The sequence below is a fragment of the Sciurus carolinensis genome, chromosome 6 (assembly GCF_902686445.1).
Source record: "Sciurus carolinensis chromosome 6, mSciCar1.2, whole genome shotgun sequence".
In the NCBI taxonomy this organism is placed as follows: domain Eukaryota; kingdom Metazoa; phylum Chordata; class Mammalia; order Rodentia; family Sciuridae; genus Sciurus; species Sciurus carolinensis.
This window is the reverse complement of record NC_062218.1, coordinates 36007103-36027163: the sequence shown is the minus strand read 5'-3', so window position 1 is coordinate 36027163 and position 20061 is coordinate 36007103. Positions and strand designations below refer to the sequence as shown.

General features: G+C 37.7%; 1 protein-coding gene across 1 annotated transcript in view; it reads left to right on the top strand.

Annotated features, from left to right (window-relative positions):
• Positions 1–18267, top strand: part of Oxct1 (3-oxoacid CoA-transferase 1) — a 140391-nt gene extending 122124 nt beyond the window's left edge. The window contains exons 15-17 of the mRNA XM_047555068.1: positions 2144–2224; positions 5339–5440; positions 16506–18267. Coding sequence (XP_047411024.1) covers positions 2144–2224; positions 5339–5440; positions 16506–16547 — 225 coding nt within the window. The 3' untranslated portion in view covers positions 16548–18267. The remainder of the gene's footprint in view (positions 1–2143; positions 2225–5338; positions 5441–16505) is intronic.
• The last annotated feature ends 1794 nt before the right edge of the window (positions 18268–20061 follow it).

The window sequence follows — 20061 nt, the reverse complement described above, 5'->3', positions numbered from 1 at the left end:
CCCATTCTCTATACCACTGTGCCATTTTGTTTATGCAGAAAATGATCTATAAAAGGTCTTTATCAGTAGGGCACAGTTAATGCTATCAGTTGAAATTCATGATTTCTCCTAAAATGAAATCAATTGTTCATTAAAATCCAAGTGGCTGCTTTCACACCAGATGTAGACCTTGCTCACATAATGAGATCAAAGTTAAGAGCTCCCTGCAGAAAATGTTCTTCAGAGGCCTACAGATTGTTCACTTTGTTTGAAGTCAAGCTTCGAATTCATTGTGACGTGCCTTATTGGAGTTATATTAAACGTAAGAAGACCTGACAACTGTAGAAGTTCGAATATTCATCATTAATTTCAGCTGTTTAATTTAGCTTCTGTGACATGTGCAAGATTTGAAATCTCCAAAGGAAAATAGATAATTAGAAATGAAGTGAAAATAAGGTTCTCTTTCTATATCTATAAATTTTTTTTGTATTGCAAGATCCAGAAATATATAACTTGTTTTTAAAGGTATCATTTCTGTGTATTTCGTGTGTATTTAGCACCTGTTTTGACTGCATTAAGATAATAGAGTGTGTCTATTTTTAAAAATCCATCCATGATCCACAGTAGACTTCACTTTCCTTTTCCATTCATTCATTCATGCATTCATTCCAAACCTGTTGAATACTTTCTATGCCTTGCACTGACTTAAGTACACCAAAACCTTTAAATGAATGGTGTGTTTCAGAGTTGACAGGTTATCTCAAGAAGCAAAATCTTAATTTAACACAATTATCAGAAATTCATTGCCTCTGATAATATACTTGGTCTCATGGCCTCATGCCAGTTTGGGGAGAGGTATAAACTAGGTAGCAGGTGAGTATTTCAATGGTTGAAGAATGAGATGACAGTGACATGGTATGTGGTGTGTTTATATCAGGAAGGAAGCAGTGGAAGCATTTGCCATTTTTAAGAGAGGATCCAGAGTATGCCCAGTTAGCCTTTGGTCTCAAGGGAGATATTAATTTAGGTTCCTGGTGCTTGATACTTAAAAAGGAGATTAATCACAATCAGAAGAAAATTACCTGAAGGTCAGAAAGCCTGACTTCCACTCTTAATCCTGCTTTTGTTTTATGTTTGAAGAAAGGGTACTGTGACTAAATGAAAGCTGGAAAATGTGCGTTTAGACCAGCTCACATTTCATTAATGAGCAAACAGAAGCTCAGACAAACTCCAGGAACAGTGAAGAGCCGGATAAAAAAGTAACGATAATCGTAATAAGCTACCCCACCTGGCCCAGCAGCAATCAGTTTTACATGGTCATAAGGTCAGAATGATAGAAATTTTGACTGTGGAGTTAACTACAAATTGTGACCTGTCCAGATGGGAGAATTGAAGATGATTGAGGGGACTGGAGGGGTGAGAGTGGCATATGTAAGAGAATTAAGTCCTCTTTGCCACAGTAAGAAATTAGTAGGTAATGTCTAAAATTGATTAATCAAAGACTGGGGGTGTAGTTCAGTGGTAGAGCACTTGCCAGGCATGTGCAAAACTCCAGGTTCAATCCCTAGAACCAGGTAGTAATTAAAAGAAATCAAATTAATTAGTCAAGGCATAAATAGCAAGGTAAACATAATTTAAAATGTGGATATAAGAAATGAAAAAAAAAAAACTGAGGAATGTATTCCTGTTGGGTAGAAAGCACTGCTAACTGCTATTTTCTGTGTATTACATTTTTAACAAATGAAATGAAATGTATTTTTTTTAAAGGGAGCTTAAGCATTTGTGTTCTATGTGTACTCCCTGTACTTGGCAGATAGAGCTCACGTTTTTCATAGAGATCTGTCCCTGGAAGGAAAAAATAAGCTGGACGTTAGAAATAAGACTGCACATCAGAAGACCCAAGGTCTGAGAGGCCAAATGTGTGGTGGGAGTTTCTCCCAAAGAAATCACGTGTGCCTTTGACTGTTCATGTAGCACCTTCCCTAAATTATTTTAGGGACAGATGCTGCTTTCAGAAAGGAAGTCAAATCTTGACTGTCAAAGATTTTAAGACAGCCGGTGCCCTAGGAGACGGTCTCTCTGATAGTTCCCAAGGTCACACCAGTTCTAAATGAGAATTTCTACCTAACTTCTTGTTTTGATGTTTGGTCTTTCTTTTAAACAGGGAAATGCCCACAAAATCATGGAGAAATGTACGTTGCCCCTGACTGGCAAACAGTGTGTCAACCGCATCATTACAGAGAAGGTAGGGTGCTTTGTCCTTTTATTCCCTCTAATATCCACCACCGCCTTTTTTATTTAGAAGCATCTTTAGAATTCTTTATTACCTTCCGAAAGTGTATTGCGTCAGTAGTCATAGGATTAATTGAGTCTGTGGGTAAAATGAATAGGGAAATTCATCAATTTAATGTTTTTAATTGTAAAATTTTTCATGTGCGACTCTCTGGAAATATACACATACAATATCGAACTGCTATCCTTGGTAACTGACAGTATATCATCAGAAGAGTTTTATTGATCCTTACATTTTTACTATTAATATGTCAAGCTGGATGATATATACAGAGTTAAGGGCACATTTATCATTCCTACTTTACTTCCTTGCCTTCCCAGTTTTATACTTCCTAGTACAAATTGTTGGCTTTCATTTTATGACACTCTGTCAAAATTCAGTTTTAATCACTTGGTTGCAGATTACAGTTTAGGCCCCACACTGAGCTAAGAAATTTATTTGTTTCTTGCATGCTTTCTGCACCGGGATGTCCAAACACACCTGCCATTTCAATCCCTCTGTAGAATTTTCTTCTTGGTAGAAAACGTTGGCCATTGGTGCAACCCAAATCTGCTCAGATCAGAGAAGCATTGCAGTCATCTTTCTGTTCCAGATTTGAATCTCAGGTGTTGGAATGTCATAATTCCCGTTAAGTCAGCTAGAAAGGAGGCACTTTCTTGATTCAGTATTTGGGGATTGAATACTGAGGTGTTCGACCACTGAGCTATACTCCCAGTATTTAGAGTATTTAGAGGGTCATGCTGAGTTTCCCAGGCTGGCCTTGAACTTGTGATTCTCCTACATCAGCCTCCCAAGGAGTTGGGATTATTGGCATGCACCCCAGCTCCCAGCTCAGCATTATTTTTGATAGTGGAATAATTCATTATAACTTTTAGGCTTTAGTCTTCATTTTTTATTGAGTTTTTATTTACAGTTTATAGCACTAAATATTTTAAAAGTAAGTTTCCCTCTTTTTAAAAATAATAGATTGTTGGCTCTCACATATATTATCTTGGGAAATAATTAAGGTTTAATAAAGATGATAAGGTTTTCTTTTATTTTTAAAGCAGTAAATCAATTTGCTGTAGGTTTTATCTTCCTGACTACTGAAACCTTATATTCACTATGCCTAAGTTATCCTCAATGTAAATCAGTTCTGTACTTGCTCTTAATAACATAATTCAGAGGTCCTTTTTTTCTTATTTTCCCATTTTTATAAATTTATAGTTGTTCATAATTCAGGAAAAAAGTAAATAATTTTGAATAGGATTCTAGATACATTTTCTGTAAAGGAAAATATCCATTAAAAAGTCATTTTAAGTCTGGGGTTGTGGCTCAGTGGTAGAGCACTCACCTAGTATGTGTGAGGCACTGAGTTTGATCCTCAGCACCACATTAAAAATAAATAAATAAATAAAATGAAAGCATTGTGTTCATCCACAACTAAAAATAAAAACCATTTTAGATGAAGTAAGTTAATGGGATATATGGACATTCCTAAATTACCAACACACATTTCTGCTAAAAAAAAAAAAAAAAAAAAGTTCTTTTTAAGGAATATTAAAAAATGTGCAAACAAAAGGAATGTTTGCTAAAATATTTTCCTCTTAATGTAAACCACCTTTTTCAATAAAATCTACCAGGTTATCAAACAAAGAGGGAAGGCAAGCATCTCTGATCCCAGGATGTTTTGCTTCTAGGGGAAAATATCAATCAACTTGCAGACAGAAATCATTTCAGGGTTTGATTAGCTCACACAGAAATGATGAGTTAAGCTGCTAAGGAATAAGAACACACCTGTACCGTGCCCCTGCAGTGTCCCTGGCACGGTACTCTGAGTGTGTTTTGGTACTCTGAGTGTGTTTTCTTATTGTATCTGACTGTATCACAGTCTTGGGGAGTGGTTTTTTCATGATACATGTCTACAGATGCAAAGACAGGTTCATCAAGAGGTGCTTAGCTGTCCTGCAGCAGAGCTGTAATTTTTGTTCAGCTCTAAAGGCAACATTCTTTCCTGTACCTGTTTTTGTGTCTTGGTATTAGCCTTCTAGCCAGGAGCATGTTTAAAAAATGACAGTTGAGAGTTGGACTTGGAAGGAATTTGAAAATAAAGATTCTAAGCCTGCAAATAATGTTTGAATTTATTAAACCCAGAGTAGAAGAAAGATCTGGGAAGCATCACATGCCCAGTCTGAGAAAGAGGAAGCTAATCATGAGAACTGAAAGAGGGAACAGTGCCTGACATACAGGAGGAGGGCTGCAGAAGTAGGGGAAAGTCACAGGGAAGCAGCTTCGGTTCTTGTGGTTCGAACTTCCCATCAGTCGACAGGAATGCTGGCGAGGGAGGTCACACTGAATTCGTGGTTCGTCTCCACTAAGGCTGGCTCTGGCAATTGTCACTTCCATCACCTGGGACTTTGGACCAGAATGCAGCAACAGAATGTTCAGGGTGAGGTCGGTGCCTCTTTCTTGCCCTGAGCATAACAACTTCATTTGATTTACACCAGATGGCGAGTCCCATGCCCTCCTTTTAGGACCTAGGTATTTTCATGGACTGTAAAGGGAGAGTTTTAACAGTTCAGTTTAACAGTTCCCTGGATTGGTTCTCTTGTTTTTCAGGGCCAGGATAACTCTTCTTTTATAATTACCTTTAGCATTTCAGAAAACCTTTTATTTCCTGTAATTCTTCACTCAACAACATTTATCAACATTTTTTTTTTTTAATCATTCCTGTCCTTTCTCCTTTCAGGTATTCGGTGCCTCCCTCCTTCCCTTTCTTTATTCTTTTTTTATTTCTTCAAATCATTTCATCAAAAGCATTAGACTTGGGTTACAATAATAACAAATGCCACCAATAGTCAAAAGAGTTGTTTCTCCAGCACCAATAGTGTTCTGCATCTAATTGCCGATTAGGGAGTCAACATTCATTTATATGGTTACAGTTGATATTTTTTTCATTGCTGAGTCTCTGAGTCTTTTGTCCTAGATCTTGTCTATCTTTTAAAAAAATTGAGAGGTTATTTGTTTGGTACTGTAGAATAATTATTGTGGTGGAAATTGTCATTGTCATTTTCTTGTCTCCCGCAGGCTGTATTTGACGTGGACAGGATTAAAGGGCTGACTCTGATTGAGCTCTGGGAAGGCTTGACGGTGGACGACATACGAAAGAGCACCGGGTGTGATTTTGCTGTAAGTGTTTCTGTGAGCTAATCCAGCCTTTTGTGCTACATCACAGGCTCCGTGAGTGTGTGTTTACAGGACGTGAACCGTTAATTTGTGATCATTTTGGGAGTTGACCTTTGCAGTGTACAACAGTGGAAGGAAGGGTACCCGCAGATGAGAGCAGGTGGGAGCAGGAACACGCTCTGACTCATGGGCCAGGGCTTGGCTCAAGAGTCTGAAGCAGGAGAGGAAGGAGCCAGCAGGAGCTGTTGGAAACAGGGCTGGCTTCAGCTCCAGGCTACTTGCTGCTGAGTCCCCGGTGGTCCTCTGTTCTTTGAGTACGTGTCAGCTGTGATTAAACTTGATTAGCACAAAAGTGTGAGCCACAGGTGGAGAAAATTATGCTTCCTTATTCCATCTCTGACAGGACAACTCAGTCCACTTAAAGTTAACCAAAAGTAAAAGTGATATGTCTCTGAAGCAACAGAGGAAAATGTCAATGCTCAGGCACCTTTTAAAGAACCAGTCGACTAATTAAAATGGAACATTATTGTAATGAGAAGAAAATACATTCATGTTGCAACTACCCATCTTGAAGATACAAATTTAACAACAATTATTTGATGATCATGCATAGATTCCATGTAACTTTATGTGTGCTACATGCTTGGCTTGTACTTATCAGTGCATAACGAATTTCTGTAAAAGAGTTTTGTTGCATAATTCATTATCCACATAATAAGTGTTTCTGGTATTATACCAAGGTCTTTGTCTATTAACCTTTTCTGAGTTTCCCTTTGGAAAAAAGAAGTCTCCCAGTAATGCTTTGCTTGGAAAGCACATCTTTAATTAATTTTCCCATTTCATCACAGGAGGAAAAGTGGGATTTATTTATACCTTAACTATTTGCAAATAGTTTTTAATCAGCTGATCTTTTGTTTCAGTTTTTGTTTTTTCCCCTTTTCTATGTGGAAGAGTTAACTGTCAGGTAGCATTTTAACATCCATACAATTTTCATTTTTTCTGCTGCAAAAGAGAATATACAATAGAAGACCCTCGTTATTTATTTATTTTTTATTCATGCAGGTAAATCAGAAATGAAAACAAATGGATTCTTAAAATTTTGCAAAAATGTGCTAATTCCTGTATCTTCATACATTGAAAAATATCTATGTTCTCTCTTGTATTCCAATACCATTCCTTCTTTTCATTATGATTATTTTTAACTGATGTATAAAAGTTGCACTTGTTTATGGGGTAGCATTTGATGTTTCAGCACATGTTTACATTATGTAATGTTCAAGTCAGGGTAAACATATCCACTTCTTATAACACTTACCGTTTCCTTGTGTTAGAAACATTAAAAATCCTTTCTTCTAATTTTTTGAAATATGGAGCACATTATCATTCTCTGTAGTCATTCTACTGTGCAATGGCACATCAGAACTCTTTGCTCTTGTCTCACTGCAACTAAGCACCCATTGATCAATCTGTCTTATCATTCCCTTTCTCCTTCTCTCTCAAGCCTTTGGGAATCTGCATTCTATTCTCAACCTCTGTGAGAATAATTTTTTGATCCCTCTTATGAGTGAGATCATGCAGTGTCTGTCTTTCTGTGCCTGGCTTACTACATTTAACATAATGATTTCCAGTTCCATCCTTGTTGTCTCAAATGACAGGATTTCATCCATTTTTATGGATGAATAGTATTCCATTGTTCATTCCATTTCTTCATTCGTTCATCAGATGATAGACACTTAGGTTGTTTTCATTTCGTGGTTGTTGTGACTGCTGGTGCAGTAACTATGAGAGTGCAGATGTCTCTTTGACAAACAGATTTTATTTCCTTTGAATATATGTTCAGTAGTGGGATTGTTGAACCATAAGATAGTTCTGTTAATTTTTTTGAGGTGCCTCCATACTGTTTTCCTCAATGGTGGTGGTATTAATTTACATCCCTGCCAATATGTTTTTCTTCTTTACATCCTTGCTGTCACTTGTTATTTTTTTTTTCTATTCACTCATAATCTTACCTGAGAAGAGAAGGATATCTCTTGACATTCTAACTGTAGTGAGGTGATATCTCAATGTGGTTTTGATTTGCATTTCTTTGATTATTAGTGACGTTAAGCATTTTTTCATAAACCTGTTGTCCACTTTTATGTCTTCCTTTAAGAAATATCTATTTAGGTCTATTAACCACTTTTTAATTGGATTATTTGAGATTTTCTGCTCTTGACTTGTTCTGAGTTTCTTACACATTCTGAATATTAACCCTTTGTCAGTTGCATAGTTTACAATTATTTCCCATTCTGTAGGTTGTCTCTTTCATTCTGTTGCTTGTTTCCTTTGCTGTGCAAAAGTTTTTTAGTTTACTTATAATCTCATTTGTGTACCTTTGCTTTTTTTCCCTGTGCTTTAGGGGTCTTATCCAAAAACTATTTGCCCATTCCAATGTCCTGCAGTATTTCCCTGTGTTTTCTTCTACAAGTTTTATAGTTTCAGATCCTAACCTTTAAGCCTTCAGTCCAGGTTGAGTTTTTTTTTTTTTTTTAAGAATTGAAAAGAGGGTAGGGATCTAGTTTTATTCCTCTACATACTGTTACCCAGTTTGCCCAGCACTATTTATTAAACAGATTCCTTTCTCCAGTGCATGTTCTTGGTACCTTTGTCAAAGATCAGTTGACTGGAGATGTGTGGTTTTACTTCTAGGATCTCTGTTTTGTTCCATCAGTCCATATGCCTGTTTTTATACCCATATGTTGTTTTAATTTACTATAGCTTTGTAAGGTATTTTGAAGTCAGGTTGTGTAATCCCTCTTGCTTTTTTCTTTCTTTTATTTTTTTATTAGTACACATTGACAATACAGAGAAATGGGTTTCATCGTGGCATGTTCATACATGTATTTGACAATACTTGAACAGTTTCCACCTCCTATGGCCCTCCCTACCCTCTTCATCCTACCCCATCCCCTTCCTCTTCTCTAATAGTCTCCCTTCTATTTTCATGTTTTCTTCCCCTTGACCTTGACCCCCCTTGACCCTCTTGACTCCCTACCAGATTCCACATATGAAAGAAAACGTGCAGTTCCTGTTTTTCCTTGACTTATTTTGCTTAACATGATCTGCAGTTGCTTTGTTCTTTTTGCTTAAGATGGTTTGGCTACTTGGAGTTGTTTGTGATCCCATACAAATTTTAGAATTGTTTTTCCTTATTCTGTGAAGAAAGTGTTTGGTATGCTGATAGAGATTGCATTGAATCTGTGGATAATTTTGGGTTAGTATGAACATTTTAACAATATTGATTCTTCCAATCCATGAAAACAAAATTTTCTTTCTATCCTCTTTCAAATCTTTTCATCAATGTTTTATAGTTTGCATTTTAGAGATTTTTCACTTTTTTGGCTAAATTTATTTCTAGGTATTTTTTTTTCTGTGTAGTTATTAAAATTGGGACTGCTTTCTTGGCTTCTTTTTCAAATAATTTACTATTGGTTTATAGCAATGCTGTTGCTTTTCATATGTTGATTTGTTTATCCTGCACCTTTGCTGAATCATCTATTAGCTCTGATAGTTTTTTTTTTTTTTTTTTTTTTTTTTTTTTTTTTTTTTTTTTTGAGAAATCTTTGGGGTTTCCTGCATAAAATCATGTCATTATAGAAACAGTGACAATTTGGCTACTCCTTTCCAGTTTGGATGCATTCTATTTCTTTGTCTTGCCTGATTGCTCTCACTGGGACATCCAATACTATGCTAAGTAAAACTGGTGTAAGTGGGCATCCTGGTCTTGTTCCAGATCTTAGAGAGAGAGCCTTTTCCCTCTGTAGGTATGATGTTAGCTGCTGGCTCTTTATATATGGCCTGTATTATGTGGAGGTACCTTTCTTCCTCATTTGTTCAGGGCTTTTATCATGAAGAAATGCTGAATTTTATCAAATCCCTTTTTTCCACCTGGCGTGGGGTAGGACCAGAGGCTCTGTCTGTGAGCACTGACCTGGGGACAGACGGGATGGCTAGGATCTGCCCCGTGTTAGGTGTCGACCAGCCCAGCACTCCGTTTCAAGATACAGTCCTGTGCTCACTCTTATGCCTTGCCCCCTGGGAAGGAGTGTTGCTTTTCTCTGGATGCCCACAGTCAGAGGAATCCTGGTGGAGACAGCCCCTTGGCCATCTGGCAGAGAGGGGCCAGAGGCTCAGTTTGCAGGTACCAGCCTAGGTAGGTATCATGAGGCTACCACTGGGCTTCCCCACGGCGAGCCTGCTGCTGGGTGTCAAGTCTAAGGCCTAGACTCAGTTTCCTCCCCGTCCCCCTGGGGTATGTGTGGGGGGAGACATCTCTTTTCTTTCTGTGCTATGTGAAGTTGGGGAAGCAGAAAGAAGGGCCACTTTTTCCTTCCTGCCTTCTTCAATGCACCTTTTCTCGTTTATTATGCTAAAGTTAGGCATTGTGTGGTCTCACCTGGCTTCCTTAGCTGTTCTGAAGGTAGTCTGGTGTGTGCAAAACTGTCACTTCAGTCTCACCTCCTCAGGTGGTCATTGGAGTGTCTCCGCAGCCATCATCTTCCTCCCAGCCCCATCTCGCCTTTCAGCATGGACCTGCAATCTTATATGAGGCTGTTGAGATGCAGTCTTAATTTGTATGTCACTGTTGTCCCAGCAATTTAAAGGTGTGGTATCAGCTGACTCATCTAGACAGAAAAGCTAGCTTTTGAGGATCTGATGATGGTTGGCTTCTCTTTAGACCCTGACAGATGAAATCACAGATAGCAGGTGGTTTCTCCATGAGGCTAGGGACTGGAGTGCTCTGATTAATAAAAAGCATAATAACTGGATTATCAGTAATGATATATTTAATAATAAAGGCACATGCGGATAATGTTTCTTTTCTGATAATCCAGAAGGTATTCCATGTCATAATTCAGGAGATGTGCTAATCACTGCATATGTATCAGTTCCTCATTTTTCTTTAAGGGCTTGGAATGTAGCTTAGTGCTAAAGTCATGCCTTGGGTTCGATCTCTAGCATATACAGAAAAGAATTATGTTTAAGAAAAGACCCAATAACTCAGCTTTCAATGTGTACCTGCAGTGAAGATTCTAGAAGGGAATGATTGGTCAGGTTATTGCCTAATAAAGAAAAAAAGTGAAAACTAGTACCACACAATTTAAAATGTGTTGTAAAAGGTCTACAGACCTAACAATATGGGCAAAGGATTCAGAATGTGGATATAGGATTGAGGAAATAGAGAATCTCAATGAAAAAGATGAAATATGCCAACATCAGATGATAGGACATGACAAAATTATGGTTTCAGGTTATTAAAAATGAATGATTATAATGAAATATTTGGGAACTTAAAAACAAACAAACAAATAGAAAGGACCTTTCCTACTTATCACAGTGTAATTAGTTCTTTAAATACCACATGAAATAGCCTCTCCTAAAAATGTCTGTAATGACTATCATTCTTAGGATCGTAAATGCCCCCACAACACCCGTTGGTCCCCAGCTGATGGAACTTTTGGGAGCAGGTGGGTCCTAGTTGGGAGACATAGTTCATTGGGGGCGTATACCTGAAGAGGACACTGAGACCCTGTCCTTTTTAATCTCACTTTCTTTGCTTCCTGGCTGCCATGATTTTGAGACATACTTTCCCCTGCCGTGCACTTCTGCCTCATGATAGGCTCAAAAAGCAACAAGGCCAAGTGACTGTGACATTGTGAGCCAACGTAAACCTTTCCTTCTTTTAAGTTGTTTATCTCAGGTGTTTTGTCAAGGTGACAGAAAACTAACAAGAACCAAATCTTCAGTTACAATGAACTTTGAAGGAGGCCACGTAAATTTAGTCATAGAAATGCAAATATTGACTCCCTTTCTAGAACCTTCAGTATATTCCAGAAATAATCTTATCTGGTCAAAGGGTAACACAGCTAGAGGAGGCACCCCTTGATGAACATTGATCTGCTTCCTCCATATGATCGTTCTCTCTCAACATGTAATTGCTGTGAGGAAAGGGACTCTCCTCTGTGTTTCTTAGGTATTGAGTTCTGAATCCATTGAGAGAGAGAATATAGCTGGCCAGGGAGATGTAAAACAGCATCGTCATTACAGAGGCTAGGATGAAGGATGTAGCTTAGATGTGCAACCACAGCAGACTTCCCAGGTACGAACCCCAGTGGTGGAGAAGCTTTGGCTCCCATGTGTAGACGGACTGGGAAAACCACAGGCCTCTTACACAGGAGGAGCGTGTACTGCTGAGCTGCCTTCCAAGAGACCAAAAACAAAGCAGCATGTGTTCCTCACAAGGACAATCCCAAGGAAGAAGAGTCAGAGTGAATTTCACAGGCTGCAGTTCCTCGCCAGCTAAGTCCCTGGGGGGCACACTAGAGGCCAGGGTGTTACACTAATGGGTATCCTTCCACCCAAGGGAATGAGACAGGTGGAATAAATGCTGTACCTCAGCGCTACTGGGTGGCAGAGCCATGGGCCCCCATTCACGCTCCACACGTGCTTGACTGTGGTGGTGGTCTGTAATGCTTTTCTATCGTTCTTTTTCTTTAACTGTGATTAGAAGAAACACATTACATAAAATTTACCATCTTAATCATGTTTAAATATACAGTCCAGTAGTAGTAAATGTATTCAACGCAACAGATCTGGAACTTTTCACCTTACAACACTGAACTCTGTACCCTGAACAACCTCTTCCCTCTCTTCACTCCCTCCAGCTCTTGGCAAACTGTTCGACTTTGTTTCCATGGTTTTGACTACTTCAGATACTCCCTGTGAGTGAAGCAGTACAGTTTGCCCTTTGTTGACTGGCTTATTTTGCTTTGCATATGTTCTTGAGGTTCATCCTGTTGTAGATGTAACAGGATTAACTTTTCCAAAGCTTGCATAATAGTCCCTATGGGTAGATATCACACTTTATCCATTTATTTCTTGGTAGACATTTGAGTTGCTTCTACCTCTTGATTATTATGAATGATGCTGCAAAGAACAAGGATATACAAATATCTCTTAAATTTTTTGGTTATATACTCAGAAGCAGAATCGCTGAATCATATGATGTTTCTACTTTTAATTTTGGGGGCAGTTTCCATAATGCCTATTCCCACTAGTGATGCACAAGGATTCCAGTTTCCTCACATCCTCACCAATGCTTGTTATTTTCTGTTTAATAGTGACTATCCTCATGGATGTGAGTTAGTAGCTCATTGTGACTTTGATTTGCATTTCTCTGATGACCAGTGACAGTCAGCATGTTTTCATACATTTGTTGAACATTCGTGTATTTTCTTGGTCTATTCAATTGCCTTTTTTTTTTTTTTTTAAATTTTTGTTTTGCTCTTGTGTTTTGAGTTTGTTTTGCAGTGCTTGGGATAAAACCTTGATAGACAGGCACTCTACCACTGAGCTCCACCCCCAGCCCTAGACAGGCACTCTACCACTGAGCTCCACCCCCAGCCCTAGATGGGCACTCTCCCCTAAGCTCCACCCCCAGCCCTAGACAGGCACTCTACCACTGAGCTCCACCCCCAGCCCAAAATGCCCATTTTTTAATCAGGTTATCCTATATTCTTTTGTTGTTCTTGTTGAGTTGTAGAAGTTCTTTAGATATTCTGGATGTTAATCCCCTTGTCAGATACATGATTTGAGAATATTTCCTCCCATTCCATAAGCCGTCTCTTCACTCTGTTGACTGTTCCTTTGACACTTCTTTTTATGCTACTAGCACCCACCGTTTTCACAACTAAGGAATCCTTTGGCTTATTTTTCTCCCATCACCCTCACATTTTGAAAGAAGTCTGTCTTCCAAATATTTATCAAGTATTAATTCATTTTCAAGGAGTCAAAATGATATTGCACATTTCCTCATATTAAAACTGTGGCAATTGAATGAAACTATCAAGTTCCTTTGTTTCTTATCTATACTTACATCATTCACTGTGCCAGTAACTTGATGGGTCAAAGTAGAAAGGAAAGGAAAGGTGATATCCTACCATTTAAATTTCATTATCTCTAAAATAGTGGATTCAATCGCTTATTCATTTCTTTCTTTTTCGATGAATGCTGAAGTTACATGAAATAGGCTTTCTTTACCATAAATACCTGTGGATCTTTTCTGAAACAGAATAATTTTTGTTTTATTAAAATAAATTTAAACCATATAAGAATATATGTGGAGAATAAACTTCCAGTGGTCATTCGTCACCTCTTACTTTTGAGTTATCTCTCTACCTTCACAGTACTGGGGCTTGAACCCAAGGCCTCATGAGTGCTAGGCAAGCACTCTACTATGGAGCACACTACAGCCCCATCTATTATTAATCACTCAGTGTATGTCACACCCAGCTGTGAAATGTAAAGGAAAAAAAAAAAAAAAGACTAATTGACATAGTTCTTACTCCCAAGGGTCTTGGTGGTATTCTCCAGGCAAGAACACACCTAAACCACCAGTGGCAAAAAATTAAATAAGAGCATTGCTTATTTACATGCTTAGCATGGAATCTGAAAGAAGCCAGATGTAGACATTTTTTGCCAAATTCAATAAATATATTCTCAATATCAGTTATGAACTGGCATCATACCAGAATTAAACAGTATACTCTTGGGATGTCATTAGACTGGGAAGACAAATTATTGGCATATCTTCTACACTTAAATCATGTCTTTTTCTTAGCCTGTAGATCACATTGGCAGGATAATGTGCTTTGGTTTGCATGGACTTACAATGTTGATGAGACTGTGGGAGGACAGAAATGAGAAATGGTGGTTTAGCAGATATTTTTTATTACAAAAGAGACAAGCCAAGTCAAGTCTACAGAAAGCTTCATCATCTTCTTTTCCAATAAAAGTCAGCTTCCACATTTAGGATATGAATGATATTATGAGCTCAAACTGGGACCAACACAAGGAAAGGGATCAGATATTTAGTTTTAAAAATAAAAACCAATGCCTGAATGTTTTCTCTGATCTGATATGCAGATGCTAATTCACAGTAAATGGCAGGTGCTAGGGAAGAATAGAGTTACTTTAGGTACAGGGGAGTGAAGGGAGGAGAGGGAATATGGGGGTAAGAAGGATAGTAGAATGAATCAGACATTATTACCTCATGTACATATATAACTATACTACCAGTGGGATTCTACATCATATATAGGCAGAATGAGAAATTATACTCCATTGTATATGATGTATCAAAGTGCATTCTACTGTCATGTATAACTAATTAAAACAAAAAAATTAAAAATTAAGGTATTAAAAATTAAGTGTCTATTAGAGATTATCTGTTTTCAAGACAGAAAAATTTCATTTCAATCAATTCCACAAATGCTATGTTGTTAAAAAAAGAAAGGGAGTTGTTTGTGAGACACACTTCCTTAAATATTCAGAGCTCATATGTCTTCTCTTCAGTAGAGGTGAAGGTGCATATGGGATGTTACTCTTAGCTGTTTATTATCTATACAATATTTTGTCTGTTATACATTTGCTCTTAGAAATGGCAAGGCTAAACCGAGTGTGGTGGTACACAACTGTAATCCCAGCAGCTCAGGAAGCTGAGGCAGAAGGATCACAAGTTCAAAAGCAGCCTCAGCCATTTAGTGAGACCCTCAGCAACTTAGCAAGACCGTGTCTCCAAAAAAAATTTTAAAGAAGGTCTGGGATGTAGCTCAGTGGTTAAGTGTCCCTGGGTTCAATCCCTGGTACCAAAAAGTTAAATTTAATTTAATTTAATTTAAAAATAAATATATATATGCATATATAATTATATAAATATATATATATACACACTACAAATAGGTGGAGTATGTGTGTGTGTATATATATATGGAAAGAGATGGTCTCTCATCCTAAGCTATATGCCAAACTATGCTGATCTTATTTTTTTATTCTTATTCTTTCTTTTAGTAGAAAAACTTTGTTTATTCTTATTTATTGTTATTATTCATTTTAGTAGAAAAGTGTAAGAAAGGGCATTAACTCCTGACATGTGAAGATGAATACAGAAGTTATTTATAAATGAACTAAAAATGTTTAACCTCATCAGAGTCAATTAATTGCCTGCTCTTTCAATTTTTCATACTGACTTCACCTTTCTGAGGGAACCCTTCTTTTAGTTCTTTGAAGTTGACCTAGTCATCCACTCACTCATTTGTTAATTTTACAAGATATTGTTTATCCTGGAAGCAAAATGCTGATTTGGCCCACTTCCACTACCACATCCGTGAGGTACTCAGAACAGCACCTACCTCTTAATATTCCCCACTGTGCTTTCCAGTGTCTGCTCCTGATTGGGATCTAATGGATCTTTACCATACTGAATTCAGAACTCTGGCACTGGTACCATACTTTGAATGATCTATCACAATTAAGCCAGATTCCTTACTTCTAGGTTTCTGCTTCAACCATGCTACTGTGGGTGTAGACCTGTTCTCATTTTTCAGTACTTTAAGATTCCCAGGAATGTAATTGCTGTTCTAGACACTAAACATAATTGCAATCAACATTTAATAGTTTTAGTGCTGTTATCACCTTCTTGTAGTGACTTGGAGTCTTTTCACTGCTTTTATATCATTTCTGTCCAAACCATGAAATTTCTGATAAGATTTATCATTGGTCATACATTTTTGTTACTGTGTATCCAGGTGACCCACAGACTACATAAATTGCAAATTGACAGGATCTGTTTTGAGGATGTAGAGAGTTGTGCTTGGCACTGGTTCTTGAGTCAAGTCTCAGAAGCATCCATCAGTCTTGGAGATCCCTGATCTGTCCACTGGAGGGCTTGGCTATCAGGACTCTTTTGTCTTTCTACTCCTTTTCTGCCTGCTCTTTGTTGCCTTGCCTGATTGTCTTTAATATGGAACTGTAATTAATATAGGAGGGTTGAGAACCACTAAAGACCTCATATGCAAACAGAATAGGAATTTCCTGTCTTGGTGTTTCAGAATAAAAAATAATTAGGAAACTCTAGACAACGTCCATAGCAAGTTTGATAACTGCCTTTATCATTCAGGTTTGGAGATTTAAAGTTGTATATACCATGTGGTTTTTCATAATTTGATTCTTTTTCTCTTTCTTTTACCAGGTTTCACCACAACTCATGCCAATGCAGCAGATCAGAACTTGAAGTAAGGAGTAGACATTTGCCCCAGGCTGCTCCTTTTTCAATTAAAATAAAAAGGATTTAATTGAAAGGATGTCAGGATCACAATTGTATATTTAACAAGCAGTTTTTGACTAGTTTTCTTTTGGTATTTCAGGATTTATGCAGCCATATAGATTTATTCTCTCAAGTGTGCTAAGACACTTTAATGAAAAACAAAAGGAAAACATTTATGATTATCTTATTCTTTTCTAAGTGCTTAGAAGGTTGTCTTTACCATTGGTGCTCACATTGGATGTATCTTTTTCATCTGTGCTGTGCTAAGTTATATACAGTATTTACTAAGATGGGCCCTAGGAAGAGTTTCATTGATATGCTTTCCCTTATATCCAAATTATGACTTAGTACTTGTGAAAGAAAAATAATATCTATGTGATTATGAAGAACACTTTCTTGACAACTTTTTCCTTCAACCTCCTCTGCTTTCGTGCCTCCTGTCTGCCTAGACCATCCCCCTTCCTCTCATCCTTTTTGTAGCTAAATAGATGCCCAAGAAAACAAGCAGGAAGGTCTCTGGCAGGAGAAGTAACTGGTTTGTGGGAAAGACCAAAAGGTGTAGGATCTATTGGTGTTGATATCCCATCGAGAACTTGCATCAATAAACATCAAACCATCCATCTGTGCTTTACCTGGTGCTAAGGCTATGGGAAGAGGTCTAGAACCCTACTGATCTACTTGGACAGTTTTCCCTTTTTGAAACAGTGCAGTATTCCTTTTTATATAGTAGAATCCTTAAGATTACTTCCCTGTTACTGAGGCCCAGTGAGCTACTTGTATAGTACCTCCTCTTAGGTCAAGAAGGACTGTGGTAATTTATCACAAGTCCTTAATCACAGTGACAGCAGAGATTAAAAAAAAAAATTAAACGATACATTCTTTTTAGGCTCTCATTTTTGCTCAGAAAAGATTCTAAATATTGAATGACTTTTCTACAGAGCAGTGGTTTTTATTCTGCCTAAGGTACTTCTTTTAATAAAGTACTTTTAATTCAGCTTTAATCAAACTGGGGAAATAGAGATGGAAAAACCTTGGATGTGAAGAGTCGGTGAATTTTTAGTGTTGGGGGGATAGACGTGGTGGATTAGGCTTGTAAGGGATGTTTCCTCAGTACCAGGGGGTTGCTTCAGAAGCATCCTGGCCATTTAATCAGAGAAAATCTAAACACCCTGAAACCAGTCCAGACAAGCTGGCCTCTGGACAGACGAAGGCAGAGTAACATGCAATATATCCTTCCTCTGGCAGGAATTTATGCAAGTTTTTAGGTGATGACTGTTATTGGAACTCACTCCTCTTCAGGTGTGCCTAGAGTTGTGTCATGTACAATAGTCAAAGAAGAAGAGAGATTTTTTAAATGAGTATCACACTTTGCACATAATACAGCCTTTCTGTTTTACTGTCCAAGTACTTACAAAAAGAAACCTTCTTAGAATGTACAAGGTCCATTGAGAGTAATATTTGTTCATATTAGAGTTATAATTTGAAAAAAATTATGTTATTGATGGTTGTTACATCTTCAAACTTACTTGCTTATCATTCCAGTCTGTTACTTTGTAAGATAATGTGATTCTAAAAATGTTCTAAACATTGGCGAAGCCTAAATAGATGACTTAATATTCTTGATCAGTGACTACTGTGATATTAAGAACTGCATTAAGAAATACAATAAAGATTCCAAATTGATAGAGATCAGTGTGCTTGTCCTGTTTCTCACTCGGAAATGGTGGGGCTAAAGGTGCAAATAATACAGCAGAGGTTGTTAGAATAGCCAATAATAAAGGTATGAGTTACCACTTTTAATCAAGTTACTGCTTTTCTTTTTATCTTTCCAAAGAAGAGATATTGTTCTTCTAAAGCAAACAAATAAACCATTACTTAAATAAAGTCTGCACCTTGTTCCTTATCAGAGCCAATAGTATGTTTATAAAAATAATGAAGGTTTCATGTGTTAATGTTTTTGCTTTCATCCAACATTTTCCTTTATGATAGACATACATTAATTAATTTCCTAGTGGTTTGTTGAATTTTGTTGCATTTCAGAGTGTCTCCTGCTTGTTTGCCCAACATATATCTGTGATGCCTCTCTAGAAACAGACTCACCCCCTGGCCAAAGAGTATACAGGTTCCCAGGATATGCCACTTTTGGTCCCTCTCCTCTGTTCACTCTGCTTATTCCCAGGTATTGTCACATGATCCAAAATGTACCATTCAGATTATTCCTCCTACATTTAAAAACAGGAAGTGAGAGAGAAGTCGGTTTTCTTATTCTTCTCTGGCCACAAAGCCAAAAGAACATGTCTGGCTCTAATACCTACTCTAATTATCCATTACATGCACACACACACTACCAGCCAGCTGAGCTGTTGTTGGAAAGAAAGAAGCTGACACACAAATACACAGAGGTATAGGGAGGAATCATCCTGGTGATTTTGGTTTTATGTTTTGGTCCAAGCAATATTATGGTATAGCATTTTCAAAAGATGTCAGTCTTTTTGCAACCAAATATATTAATTACATCTTACAGAACTACAGTGGAAAACAACATATTCTCCCCATTTTAAAGATGGAGAATCTGAAAATAAGCTTTAGATACTTAAGACCTTCTTCCCTCCATCCATGTCTGTACATGAGCCCACAGATCTCCCTTTGTGCTTGAGCTAGTTCTTTATCACCTGCAGCCACAGATCTGAGAGGGACCTAGTCTCCTACAGAAGTTATACATAATATGAGCAAAGCTGATTGTACTTGGGCCCAGAGAACACACAAAAGAGCATTTGTGGGTGTTACTAGTGGTAGGAAGTTTGTTGGTAGAGAATTTTTCTTCTCATTTCAGTATGTGCATCACAAGTTTGGAATGGTATTCCATTGGATGTATAAGCAGAGGTTTAATCAATGGATGGCTTCCTTTTGGCATCCATTGTCCATTGTTCCTATTTTTTAGTGTTTTATGTCACCTGCCTATGAGAGGCCATTCTGCATATCAAATAGAGTTTAAGTAGAAACACCAATAAATATAATGTGATCTGAGTTCACATATGTGTGACATGTGCTTCAAGTGTCCTGCCTGCAGGAAGTCAGACATGTCCATGTTAAAATCATTCAGAGACGCACTTCGTGGATCACACAGTAACTCCTGTGAGACTGATGCCTACATCCATCTAGGTAACCAACTGATAAGGCAGTCCCTTATCAGTATCTCAAATACAAATCAGGTTTGGTCATGAGTATTAATTATGATCATCATAACCCTGCGTGGGGTGCTTACTCTGGATGGCCCTCTTGGAAAGGGCCTCAGGCAACTACATTCTGGCTCTTTGTAGCAGGACCCATAGTCATGTCAGTATTTTATTTCTACTTATGAACTATGGGATGCCAGTGTCCAACTAAGTCATTTTGTATCTGATTCATTTGTTAGAAGCTGGGCATTCCACCCTCTACCCTTTATAAAGTTTGGGGGAGGTAATTAGCTCCACAAATGTGT